General features: G+C 46.2%; 1 protein-coding gene across 3 annotated transcripts in view; it reads left to right on the plus strand.

The window, feature by feature from the left end:
• Nucleotides 1-13,309, plus strand: part of FMNL3 (formin like 3) — a 112,139-nt gene that overhangs the window by 92,577 nt on the left and 6,253 nt on the right. The window contains exons 14-25 of one of the 3 annotated variants that reach the window (XM_048492232.1): nucleotides 792-1,053; nucleotides 1,147-1,215; nucleotides 2,387-2,511; nucleotides 4,428-4,630; nucleotides 4,785-5,019; nucleotides 6,706-6,774; nucleotides 8,021-8,101; nucleotides 8,679-8,808; nucleotides 9,524-9,684; nucleotides 10,882-10,983; nucleotides 11,874-11,963; nucleotides 12,993-13,116. In XM_048492232.1, the coding sequence (XP_048348189.1) occupies nucleotides 792-1,053; nucleotides 1,147-1,215; nucleotides 2,387-2,511; nucleotides 4,428-4,630; nucleotides 4,785-5,019; nucleotides 6,706-6,774; nucleotides 8,021-8,101; nucleotides 8,679-8,808; nucleotides 9,524-9,684; nucleotides 10,882-10,983; nucleotides 11,874-11,963; nucleotides 12,993-13,116 (1,651 nt within the window). The remainder of the gene's footprint in view (nucleotides 1-791; nucleotides 1,054-1,146; nucleotides 1,216-2,386; nucleotides 2,512-4,427; nucleotides 4,631-4,784; nucleotides 5,020-6,705; nucleotides 6,775-8,020; nucleotides 8,102-8,678; nucleotides 8,809-9,523; nucleotides 9,685-10,881; nucleotides 10,984-11,873; nucleotides 11,964-12,992; nucleotides 13,117-13,309) is intronic. The other 2 variants (XM_048492233.1, XM_048492234.1) reach the window with 2 other exon arrangements.

The raw sequence follows: 13,309 nt of genomic DNA on the forward strand, positions 1-13,309 counted from the left end.
ACTAAAGAAACCTCCCTGCCCAATAAGGACTGGAGGTGCATGTGTGTGCCGGCGCCACTGAATCCCATCACCATCGGAACCTGTTATTAAAATTTTGGATCCCACCACTGACTAGATCCCATTTACTTAATGTGCTTCTTCTGTGGTTTAAAAGTATAAGGTAGTGTAAGCGAAAAACAGACTCCATTTAATATATTCTCAAAGGCTTTTGCGGTTGGAACGACTGGGGTGTTGTGGGGTTTCTGGGCTGTATGGCAGTGTTCCAGTAGCATTTTCTCCTGATGTTTCGCCTGCATCTGTGGCTGGCATCTTCAGAGGTTCTGATGGTAGTAAAGCAAGTGGAGTATATATTTCTATATACTCATATTCTACAGGTATATATGCTCCACTTGCTTTACTGCCATTAGATCCTCTGAAGAGTCAAGAACAAAGTTGAGCTGTACCTCAAGGCTCTTGATGGAGTCCACAGCTGTAAGCTGGACCCCACCAAGCATCAATAAAAACAGCCATCCTGGACCCACCCAGTCACATGACCTTGCTTTTGAAGGATTCACATTCAACCAGCTCTTCCCTAGCCATTTCACCACAGCATCCAGGCACAAGCCAAGACTGAGATCCCAGCCATTGGCTGATTTTCAAACAGGAGACAGAGCTGAGTGTCATCAGCACATTGGTGGCACCCAACTCCAGACTTCCCTTGAGTGGTCAGACTGCCCTTAGGCAGGAGTTAAGTAGCAAATGGTCTTCAGAGAATGAAATGTGTCTTCATCTGTGTGTGTGCCCTGTGGCAGGAGACCTATGAGAGTGCAAGCAACCAGGTGCACACACTGCGCAGAATCATCAAGGAGAAAGAGGAGGCTTTCCGGCGTCACTATACCTCACATCCGACAGGGGGTAATCACCTTCCACTGCCACCACCTCCAGTGGTGGAGATCGACTTCAGTGACATCCCAGAGGATGATTTCCGTCTCCCGGTCCTACCTCCTATAGAGGCTGCCCCTCCGCCACCCCCTCCACCCCCTCCTCTTCCACCACCCCCTCCTCCACTACCGGGTAAGTTTATACTTCCATGCAAAAAAAATTAGGATCTTTTTTTAAAGGTGAATCATTGCAGTGCTTGATCCTGTATTTTCTTTTCCTCTGTAGATAAGTGCCCGCCGGCCCCTCCACTCCCTGGCACATCACCTTCTGTGTTGCTCACTTTGGGGTTATCAGGTATACCTCACATGCCATCCCTCTAACATCTTCTGCCCTCTCATCAAAGGCCCATGGTGGTGTAGACCAGTGATCTTCAACCTTTCCAGATCTAGAACCAATTTTTAAACCCTCAGCCAGCAAGCTGCATGGGACTTATTGAATTGCAAGCACATGACAGTTATTGTGACTTCAGTCATATGATATAAAGAGTGGAATCTGGAATTGAGACATCTTTGAAAAGTTTAGGCCTACAGGCAGTGGACCAAGAGGTCTGTGAACAGAAAACATAAGCTGAGCATCAGGAGGTATACTGTACTGAGGAATAAGTGAAGAGTCAAAGCCATGAGGGATCTTCTCAGCTTGAAGTGACCTCACCTTGCATACATGTAAGAGAAGTCAAGAGCCATGGCTCTCTTGCTTTGTATGCATGCCATGTGCCCTGAGGATTGTGACCCATGGGTCGAATGCCACTGATGTGGACAATGCAGAAAGGCTTCCACAATCCATCCAAAGCACAGAAAATCACATAATGTTGCATAGCTTTACATTTTTAAAAATGTTTCTAAGCTTTAGGGACACAAAAATATTCTTGAAAGTGCCTGCACCATCTCAGAAGTGTCTACTGAAATCTCAGAAGCCAGAAAGGAGCTGAATACTCTTCTTTGTTGGAGGGTGGGGGAGTCAATGCTTTGCATAGATCCTCTCTCCAATGATAAGTAACTCCAGAGAAAATGGCTAAAATACAGAATAAATTGCACAAAATTATTCATATATTTTGCAGTGTATAGTTTACACAAAGTTTGGTCTTAGTGCATGATTGTTAGCATAGATTTTATCAGGCTAATGTTTGAAGGGGACTGTTGATGTGTGTTTTCAGATTTTAAGAAGTTACCAGCTCTGTTAACTGATTTTATTCATTAGTCTTGTTAAATACAACACAAAAAAGGTAGGGGTGTGTATGTGTGTAGTCAGTGGGGTTGCATGAATTTGGTGACTGTCCCCAAAGTTCCTTGGTACCTGCTTTTGAGAAATCGTGGCATGTTTCCAAGGAGGAAACAAAACCAAACAGAAAACTGCCAGAGGATTCATCCCTGAAGCTTATTGGGATTGAACTAATGTATGGCTTGACCTCCCCCACACCTGCAAAATGAAATAAAACTTTTATGTACTCTTGTCCCTATGTCTCAAGCAATCCGGATTAAGAAACCCATCAAAACCAAATTCCGTTTGCCGGTCTTTAACTGGACAGCACTGAAGCCCAACCAGATCAGCGGCACAGTCTTCAGCGAACTGGATGATGAGAAAATCTTGGAGGTGAGGGAAAAGGCTAATGCAGGGGTCCCCAAACTACGGCCCAGGGGCCAAATGTGGCCCCCTGAAGGCATTTATCCGGCCCGCCAGGCATGGTGGTGATGGCTCCATTCATGTGCAGTGGGGGCTCGAGGGAGAGGAGGAACCGGCCCCAACGGCCATTCATGTGGGCCGTGTGTCTGGCGGCGCGGGAGGGTTTCCCACTGGGTTGTTGTGCTTGCAGTCGCTTGTCTGCCTTCAGGCCCCCCACAACCCGAGAATGGGGCTATCCACCTCTGCCCCTGCCAACAAGGCCAGCTGAAAGCAAACAGGGCGATCCCCACCCCCCACCTTGCGGGACCAGCTGGTGAGGCGTGACGCTAACCGGGTGCTCCGTGGTTTTGATTGGTGTATTGGGTCTGCTGGAGGGAAAACAGAGCCCTGGAGATATCCACCCTTGCCTTGGGGGTCTGCCAGATCGGCTCCCCTGGGCTCCTGGGCTGGTGTCCCCCCAGCCAGCCTATGCAGCAAGGCAATGCGCACAGGTCTGCGCTTTTTCTGTGGCTGGAGCTGTGCGTTCTAGACATTTGCTTGGATCACAGGCAGGGAGACATATTTGTGGATATTACCTCTATGTAAGAGTAGCTAACCTCACTAGGGAGGCCCGGAGATATCCCAAGAATTACAGCTGACCCTCCAGGTGACAGAGAGATCAATTCCTAGGAGAAATTATGACTTCACTTTGGGACGGTGGGCTTCCCCACCCCAAAACCCTGCACCCCCAAATCTCCATGAATTTTCTGACCCAGAGTTGGAAACCTTACATGTGGCAATGCCTGCTCCGCCCTTCCCTCTTGGCTACTCCATGTGTGTTGCTTCCTCCTAGGCTTTCTGTTCCGCCTCACTCCCATTGGCATCAGCCAGGCTGGTGAATCACTCACTGGCTGCTAGGGAGGAAAGAACCCAGGAAGATACCTGATTCTGGGTTAGATGGAATGCTTCATTGGGAAAGTTCTGCTTTTTTTTTTTTACAGGGGAAGGTATTCCACAGCCTCCCCAACAATATTTGGAGCCCACCCTGTACTTGACATACTTTGGTCACTGTTCTAAAAACAGACCATGACAGAAAGGCTGAAAGGTGAAATCAAACATTTTACAATCATTTGTGCATAGGAATTTGTTCATAGTTTTTTTTAGTCCGGCCCTCCAACAGTCTGAGGGACAGTGAACTGGCCCCCTGTTTAAAAAGTTTGGGGACCCCTGGGCTAAGGCAATACCAAAGCATAGTGGCTTGTGGCTGCCTTGTTTCTAGTCTGCTGTTCTGTGATTCATATTCATATACTCCATTACGCTTGTGGTAATGAGTCCTTTGACACTGATTGGCTGAGCTGGTGTAATGGTTTGGAATGTTTAATTGCTCTGGGAACTAAACAGTTTGTTGTCCGGCTTCCGTGAGGGAAGATATTGTTGTCAGTTTGGTTGGAATTAAAACTCCTTGCTGAAGATGACTGCTCATAAAGCAGTCTGCTCATAAAGCAGTGACTGCTCATAAAGCAGTCAACAAGATCCTACCCTGTTTCCCCGAAAATAAGACCTACCCTGAAAATAATCTCTAGCATGATTTTTTGGTATTTTTGGAGGACGCTTGAAATTTAAGCCCTACTCCAAAAATAAGCCCTAGTTACAGATTCCCCAGCACAGCCCCCACCCTGTGCCCCGTTATGCTCCCGCCTGCCCCTGCCACGCCCCTGCCTGCTCCTGTCTGCCCCTGGAATGCCCCCACCATGCCCCCGTAATGCCCCTGTAATACCCCCGCCTCCTGGGTGCTACGCCCCTTGGGTGCAAAAAAACAAGCTTTGGAAAACTGACTAATATTAAAAAGGGTTACTTCTGGATGTGACTTTATACCATTACCTGTTTGGGTTCTCATTCCTCTTTAGGACCTTGATCTAGACAAATTCGAGGAGCTCTTTAAGACCAAAGCACAGGGACCTGCCATTGACCTCCTTTGCTCTAAAAACAAGTCATCTCATAAAGCAGTCAACAAGGTCACCCTCCTGGAAGCCAACCGGGCCAAGAACCTTGCTATCACGCTGCGCAAAGCAGGAAGAAGCACAGAGGAAATCTGCAAAGCCATCCATACGTACGTGTGCAGCTTCATGTGTCCTCCTTATCCTTCACTTCAATGATCCCCCCCCCCTCCCGGAGAGCACCAGGGACATTTGAAGAAGGGCTTCTGCTCAGCAGCAATTCCTTTGTCTTCTAATGTAGGCTGCTTTTGCCAATATGTGTTCCAGGTTTGACTTGAAGACCCTGCCCGTGGATTTTGTGGAGTGCCTTATGCGCTTCCTCCCAACAGAGAATGAAGTCAAGCTGCTGCGCCAGTATGAGAAGGAGCGGAAGCCACTGGAAGAACTGTCCGATGAGGACCGGTTCATGCTGCACTTCAGCAAAGTGGAGCGTTTGACGCAGCGCATGGCCATTATGGCCTTCCTGGGCAACTTCAGTGAAAACATCCAGATGCTCATGCCGGTATGGGAGTTCCCTCTCCCCAGCGGGAGCCACAGCTCTTGTGTTTTGTCCTCAGCACTTGAAAAGGAAGTGGCGGATTCTGGGAATTAGATGATCTCTTGCATCTCTGGTTACATCTGTGGCTTTCTATGTAGCTGAACTGGGAGTAATCAAGAGAATATCAGCCGTTTATGTAGAAGGCAAGGTTGCAATCATATTTGGAGCAAGCCCCTTTGAATTTGGCCATTTGTTAGAAATCAAAGTCAGAAGTGGGATTGCCATTCTGGTTATGGGAGCTTTGTATCTATCCCCACCAGAGCTGGACCAACTCACTGACAAAAGCACCCGGCCTACATGAGGAGGCCCCTTGTGGTTAGAGGAAGGCTGCTGTCATGTTCTTGATGGTCCTGTCAGAGCTGCTAGATTGTCTCCTCCTAACAAGTTTCCTGCCCAGCCTCTTGCAGGCAGGCTGCATCTCCCACCTTTTCTCATTTGGGGTGGGATGGGGTAGACCAGAGGACGGGGCCCTTTCCCAGGGCTATTTTTCCCTCCCAGTCCACCGCAGTCAAGGTGTGGTCTCAGTAGTCCAGAGCTGTGCCAGATTTCAATTTCATATATTGTTAGTACATATTTTTAATTTTGTTTTTTAAAATACAGTCCTGCCAACCTTTTTGAAGGTCTCAGATTCAGTCTGCAGAATAAAATGATAACAGAGTTATGAAGATTTTTCTAGCCAGTGCAAGCAGAACTACATTATGATTGGAGCAATCCTGGGCACAGTTACATCTGCTAAACCTATTGGTTTCAATAGAACTAGAAGGGCACAACTCTAGTTAAGATTGCCCTGCAAGTCATATTCTGATAGTCTAGCAGCTTTGACAAGAGGGTATTGTGGTTTTTCTGGGTTGTATGGCCGTGTTCCAGTACTATTTTCTCCTGACATTTTGCAGGCAAAATGTCAGAAGAAAATACTACTGGAACATGGCCATACAACCCAGAAAAACCACAACACCCTAATGATTCCAGCCGTGAAAGTCTTCGACAATACAGTTTTGACGTGGTTTGACATCCTCGATATCTTTTGGTACCACTTCATCAACAGATATTTTCCAAGCAGCAGAACAAACCCCTTACTTTGAAGCTGCCCAAGCTTAAAACAAGGCTACACATATCTCTGCAGTTGTTGCTACTTTGCCTTTAATAACTCTTGGGTTTAGATCCTATCATCTTCAGGACTGGTAAGAAGAGTTACCCAAGATCCCCCACTTGAGATCACAAAGATTTGTTACCAAGAGCAGACAGTATTGAGCTAAGCAGGTCCTATTGAGCTAAGTATTGGGCTAAGCAGTATTAGGCTAAGCAGATCCCCCACTTGAGATCACAAAGATCTGTTACCAAGAGCAGACAGTATTGGGCTAACCTTCCTTCCTTCCTTCCTTCCTTCCTTCCTTCCTTCCTTCCTTCCTTCCTTCCTTCCTTCCTTCCTTCCTTCCTTCCTTCCTTCCTTCCTTCCTTCCTTCCTTCCTTCCTTCCTTCCTTCCTTCCTTCCTTCCTTCCTTCCTTCCTTCCTTCCTTCCTTCTGAACTTAATGTTTATCTGGTTGTGAACTGAGCCATTGTTTTGACTCTTTATCAGTTTTACAGCACTTAGTTGCTGAGGCTCTCCACAGATCTTAACAATTCCCCTTTTGGATTCTGCCTCTTGTAGCAACTCAGTGCCATCATTGCAGCCTCGGCATCTGTCAAGTCTTCGCAGAAGCTCAAGCGCATGCTGGAGGTGGGTCTCAGCACAGCAGGATAAATGGTGTTGGGGGTGCCTCTCTCTCTTTAGCTTCAGAACTGTTTTTGAATGCCAGAGCTGATCTCTGGTACAGTACAGAGAAAGGCAAGGGATACATCTGAGCATGTTCAGAGTGTATTTTCCTTCAGGGGCTGAGTGGGTTCCTGCTCAGCTAGCCACAGACCATATGTAGTATAGGACTATTGTGCAATGAAGAGGGGTGGAATATTCTTTTATCAGCCCACCTCCCATGACTCCTCACAGGCTCCTGGTTTGAACTGTGTTATGTCAGCTGTTGTAGCAGTATCTGATTATATCTCCATCTTTCTTGTTGATCATGCATGTTAACTGAAGTCTGTGGGGTCATGTACGTTTCAACTGTTAGTGAACTCTGGTTGCTTAAGGGTACTTTAATCTTTGACAGTTGATTGAATCAGTTACAGGAATATTAGATTAATTGCTTTTTAATAGAGATTAAGTGATAAATTTGCCCTTCTTGTCTTGCTTTAGAAAAGATAATGAAGACAGATCAGATTTCTTCTTGTATGCACCTGTTGATTATCTCATGCACAGTTAAGAAATTAATAACCCTAGATAGTTATTACATGATTAAGACAGGCGAGTTTTAGAGTAAAATAAGACTGATGCTTTTCAATACAAATAAAATAAGCATATCAGATTTCTTTGGATGAAAGTCTCAGAAATTAGGTGAGATTTCTGAGTGTGTGATTTGGGCTTATAGGAAAACTCCCAAAGCAGTGGGGAAACCCCCTGATACCTGGTTTGCTTTTAAAATATAACTTACTGTGATATGATTAAGAAATTTTAGGAACTTTGACAATATTAGCACTTGTTTTTACAGAAACTGTAGAATTTTATAGAAACTAATTTTACAGAAACTGTACAGAAACTGTAGAAAAACAGAAATTTTTCCATGCTTGTATTCTCTAGTGTCCTGCTCAGTAAAGAGAAATATCTTTTTTTCAGTAAAAGATAAGTTTAGGTTTTTGTTATGGTTTGCCAGTTTTAGTTAAAAAAACAACTCACACTTAACTTGTATTATAAGATGTGAAAGTTGAAAGTTTATTTACCAAATAAATTCTGGACATCATCTGCCATTAAATGTTTTGAACAAAGGCCTGTAGAAACTGTTTAGTCCAGATTCTCTCATTGGATTCAGGTGTAAAACATCCCTTTTCCCCATGACAAGCTTCTTCCTGACATCTCTGTTCACTTCCTGCAGATCATCCTGGCCCTTGGCAACTACATGAACAGCAGCAAACGTGGTTCAGTTTATGGCTTCAAGTTGCAGAGTCTTGATCTGGTAAGAAGAGGGCATAAAAGTTGGCCATAAGATGGACACCAAAGCACATGCATATGCATAAGCCAGTGAACATCCAAATACTTTAAGGTCGGAGTCAGGTCTGCCCCATAGAAGAAGGGAGTGCTTTAAATGGATAATATATGGATATACCCTATTAAATAGATTGTTGTTCTGAGCATATGTTTACTCAACAGATATATGCTTACAAGTATACTAGCACAGTTCATGCAACTCTATATTTGTTTACACAAATTCTGTTCCAGCCCTCGGTGTGCCTTGCTTTCTGTGACACCTGATGTAGTTTTTACAGATATGTGAACTCAGACACATGCCCATAGGCAGGTAGTAAGTCATGCACTGATACAAATGTGCAGAATTATGCGGCCTTGTGGGCACGCACTTGTGATCATGATTTCTTGCTAGACTGCACAGATCCAGTAGGAACATCCATGATTATTCACACACCTTTAAAAGTGCAGTAACATATACCTATCCAGAGGTGACTCTACTTCCATGAAAATAGGTTTCTGTGAGTCAGTGTGTGGGAACTCTGCTTTTCCATTCTTCCCCCTGAAAGCTGTTGGACACCAAGTCGACGGACCGGAAATTGACACTCCTTCACTTCATTGCCATGATGGTAAAGGAGAAGTACCCGGAGCTCAATAACTTTTGGCAGGAACTACACTTTGTGGAGAAGGCAGCTGCAGGTAGGGACCCTCCTTACACTGGTTCAATCAGAAAACAGGATCTGGACGCCATGTGGTTCCTTCTTGTTCTAGTTCTGGTTCTGTCACTTCCTGTATCTTCAATCTCATTATTCACAACCCACAAAAGTACCATTTACATTTTATGTAGAGATCCATCTTTGTTCTGCCCTGAATGTGGGAATTCAGACCTGGATTTCCCAAATCCCATTACACTGGCTCTCTAGAGGGACGGCCAGGTTTCTACATACATGCGTTTCAGAGGATGTCTGCTTTGTATTTGTGAATGAGGAAGAGCAATATCACTAAGAAAAAAAACATAGATGCTCCCTTCTGAGGAGATTACAGTCTAAATTTTGATAGGGGTGTTAATCAAGTGAAGACAGGAAAGAGAGAAGAGCAGCAAAGGACAAAAGAGGAGGACTTTGTGGGAAGAGGGAGAGATGACAACGTGGAGGAGTTTCAGAATCTGTGCATGTGACCACAGTATTGTGTATTTGTGGGTGTGTGGAATGTGTTTGTGCATGCAACAGATATATGCTTACAGGAATACTAACACAATTTTTAACACAGGGCAGGTCTGAGTGTTGAAAGGCCTTTAGGTCCTTGCAGTTGGAGGCCTTTAGCTCTTTAGTGCTTATATTTTCCTGGAAATCAGTTGTCACTTCCCTATCTGAGTGGGTTCCAGGAACAACCAAGTGTCCTCCCCTCCCTGCAGTGTCCTTGGAGAACGTGTTGCTGGATGTAAAGGAGCTGGGGCGTGGAATGGAGCTGATCCGGCGGGAATGCAGCTTGCACGAGCACAGCATCTTGCGTAGCTTCCTGAGCGCCAACGAGGGGAAGCTGGACCGGCTACAGAAAGATGCTAAGACTGCTGAGGTGAGCAGAAATCCAGTCACTTGCGTATTAGCAGGGAGAATGCCTACAAGTCAAGTGCAAAGATTTGTAACAGAAGCAGACCTAGTACATATTACATGGCAGGTTCAAATGTATTTCTTTGTTGCATAATTGTATGTGTTTTGCACCCTTGCAGATTTGCAGTTTGCAGTTGTATACATGTAGCTGCATGAGCTATACAAGGAGCTGCATGGCGTAGTGGTTAAGTGCTTGCACTGCCACTCACGCGGTCAGGAGTTCAAGCCCCCTGTGGGCCAGATATCCTGCCAGCTGGCTCATGTCAATTCAGCCATCCATCCATTCCTTGGTCAGTAAATGAGTACCTAGCACATAGCTAGGGCATAAAGAATAGCTGGGGAAAGCAATGGCAAACTACCCCACAAAAACAGCTTGCCTATGAAATCACTGCTTGCAGTGGTACCCCAGGGTCGAACATGACTGAAGGGGAAACTTTACCTTTACTTTACACTGAATTGGGGTGTTGTGGCGTTTCCGGGTTGTATGGTCATGTTCCAGTAGCATTTTCTCCTGACATTTCGCCTGCATCTATGGCTGGCTTTTCAGAGGATCCCTGAATTCATGCATGAAAATCCCACCATGCAGCTTATATGCACATTTGCTTGTGTTAGTTGTGACTAATCCACATTTAACATGATGCCAGATGTGTGCACCCAGTGTATATTTTTGCAAATAACTTATGCAAGTGCTACATATTGTATAACCACACACTTGGGAGACTGTTCTTCCTGAATGCCTGATGTGTGGTTACTGAAGCCTTTTAAAGAATAACAGTGTTGGTTGTGGTGGGTTTTCTGGGCTGTGTAGCCGTGGTCTGGTGGATCTTGTTCCTAATGTTTTGCCTGCATCTGTGGCTGGCATCTTCAGAGGTGTATCACAGAGGGAAGTCTGTTACACACTGTGCCCAGTGAGAAGGGAATGTTTAGTGGAGTATATATTGTCCATGTCCCAGGTGGGGAACCAATCAGTAAGTGTTTGGGTGGAACTTGCTATGCAAAGATGTGGTTGATAGTATAGTATTGCGCGTGGGGGTTTTCAGTCCAGGGAGTGATTCACATTTGCATGCTCTGCGGTAGCAGCAGTCACCAATATTTTTGTCCCACAGTTTACCTAACTATAAGAAAAACGCTACTCTCAGTTCACACTGTTTTTGTTTGGCAGGAGGCCTACAACACAGTGGTGAGATATTTCGGTGAGAGTCCCAAGACGACACCTCCTTCAGTTTTCTTCCCAGTCTTCGCACGCTTCATCAGATCCTACAAGGTTAGTAAGAGATTCCAGGATAGCTTGGAATTTACAAAAGTGGAACACTGACACAAACTTGGCAACCCTGCCACTGAGCTGTTCCGTTCATTGTTCTACAGTAGGGAGTTGTACACCTGTCATTGGGTAAGGCCTGTAGGCAGCAGAATAAGAATTTACTCCCTGCATGCTCCATCCAGTCCCCTTCTGACCCATGGGAATCCCTGCAGATTTTGTTACTATCTGCTGTTATAAGATACTCTGCTCTTAAGAAGAAGAATTGTTTGGATTTATACCCCACCTTCCTTCTGTAAGGAGTCTCAAGGCAGCTTACAAGCTCCTTTTCCTTCCTCTTCCCACAACAGACACCTTGTGAGGTAGGTGGGACTGAGAGAGTTCTGAAGAACTGTGACTAGGCCAAGGTCACCCAGCAGGTTACCTCAAGGTAACCTCCCCACTCCTCCGCTCATGTGGAGGAGTGGGGAATCAAACCCTCTTTTGTTCCTGATGTCAGTTAGTTCAATAGACCGGTCCCTTGCTCAAGCAAGGGGAAGACAGGAAGAAGCAACAAACCCGGATAAAGAATTACGCTTCCCGTTTAGTTGTTTTGCTTCCTGAGGAAAAGTGAAGCTACAGAAAAAGCTGTGTTTTGCCAATGTTTGGAAAGTGTGCAGCTTCTCTGCTCTGCCCCATGGTGGCTTTGGAAAGGGTAAAAAATAATGCATAAAGGAAAGTTGACAGCAAAGAAAAGGTAAGCTGGATGCAAGACAGTGTCTAAAGTGCCTTAGTTCCCTATGTCCCAGTTTCAATTCTCTGGCATCTTCTGCTCCACTGTGTGGCTTGGATGATAATAGCAACCTTCCCAGCTGACTATCAGGCTATAGCTTTATGTTCCAATTTTTTTCTTCCAGGATGCAGAACAGGAGAATGAGCTGCGGAAGAAGCAGGAGCAGGCGCAGAGGGAACAGGCCCTGGCTCAAGAAGCCAAGAGGCTGGAGAAGGTAGGACACAGTGTGAGGCATTGGAGGGTACGAAGAAACCAGAAGAGACAGGATTCTGCACAGTGGAATCAGTGGTTTGAAGCTGACTGTTTATTACAGCTTTTTCCTGTCTTGCCTGCCATCTGTCTTTCAGTTGACAGGTATGCCTTCATGGGCCCAGTGTCTTCCCTGAGACATATTCCAGGATAAACAAGACAGCACTTAGCAGTGTACTAAGAAGTATATAACGTGATCTGTACCTGCTCCTACACAGCTTCCTGATCAGAGCTACCCTTCTGGGTTTGGGCCTGAAAGCTCATTTTTGCCCTGAAGAAGCTCTTGCTTTTCTGTGGTGTCCCTTGCAAAGAATAAAAACGGGAGCAAACTCTTTTGTCAGCCCATTGCTGAAGGCTTTCACAGCCAGAATCACTGGGTTGCTGTGTGGTTTCTGGGCTGTATGGCCGTGTTCTAGCAGCATTTTCTCCTGATGTTTCGCCTGCATCTGTGGCTGGCATCTTCAGAGGATCTGATGGTAGTAAAGCAAGGGGAGTATATATACTTGTGGAATGTCTAGAATCCCCCCGGCTCCCCGTGTGCCCCCCCATACCCCACTTACGACTTCTGCTGGGCAGGGCAGGAGCTGCCTTCAGGGAGGCCAGGAGAGTGGGATACTGTGGCCACCTGCTGCCAAACCCCAGCCCTCTCCCGGCCTCCCTGCAGGGTTTGGGGAGGGCAGGAGCCAGCCTCCAGGGAGGCCAGGAGGGGGGTGGGGCTCGGCGGCATGTTCCCAGGGACATGGGATGCCCCATGTCCCCATTAGTGGTACGCCACTGATATAATGCCATACAGTCCACCCTCCAGAATAGCCATTTTATCCAGGGCAACTGATCTTTATCATCTGGAGATCAATTGCAATAGTTGATCTGCAGGTGCCATCTGGAAGTTGAGAGCCCCAGTGCTAGGTGGCGCAGTGGCAATGCAGAAGAGCGAAGCGCCAGTTTGGAGGTGAGGGGTTCTGTTTTTCCCTTTTATTTCCTGACCTACCCCCAGTTGCCTCTGCAGCGCAACAAGTGGCAGCAGCAAGAGTTGATTGCTGAGCTAAGGAGACGCCAAGCCAAGGATCACCGGCCAGTCTACGAGGGCAAAGATGGAACCATTGAGGATATTATCACAGGTAATCTCGCCACAAACATTTGTTTCCTTTTCGGCAGCAAAGGTTCTGTAGGCCTTTTCTGCAAGCAGTGCAGACAAGGAGCTGTGCACTCTCATGGGAAGGGTCTCCTCCTTTTCCAGATCTTTGGGCCTCTCTGACACACCTTATCCCCACTGTTCTACTGGTCCTGTGCCCATATGGCTTTACATTACTC

Source organism: Sphaerodactylus townsendi, linkage group LG03 (assembly GCF_021028975.2).
Source record: "Sphaerodactylus townsendi isolate TG3544 linkage group LG03, MPM_Stown_v2.3, whole genome shotgun sequence".
Lineage (NCBI taxonomy): Eukaryota > Metazoa > Chordata > Lepidosauria > Squamata > Sphaerodactylidae > Sphaerodactylus > Sphaerodactylus townsendi.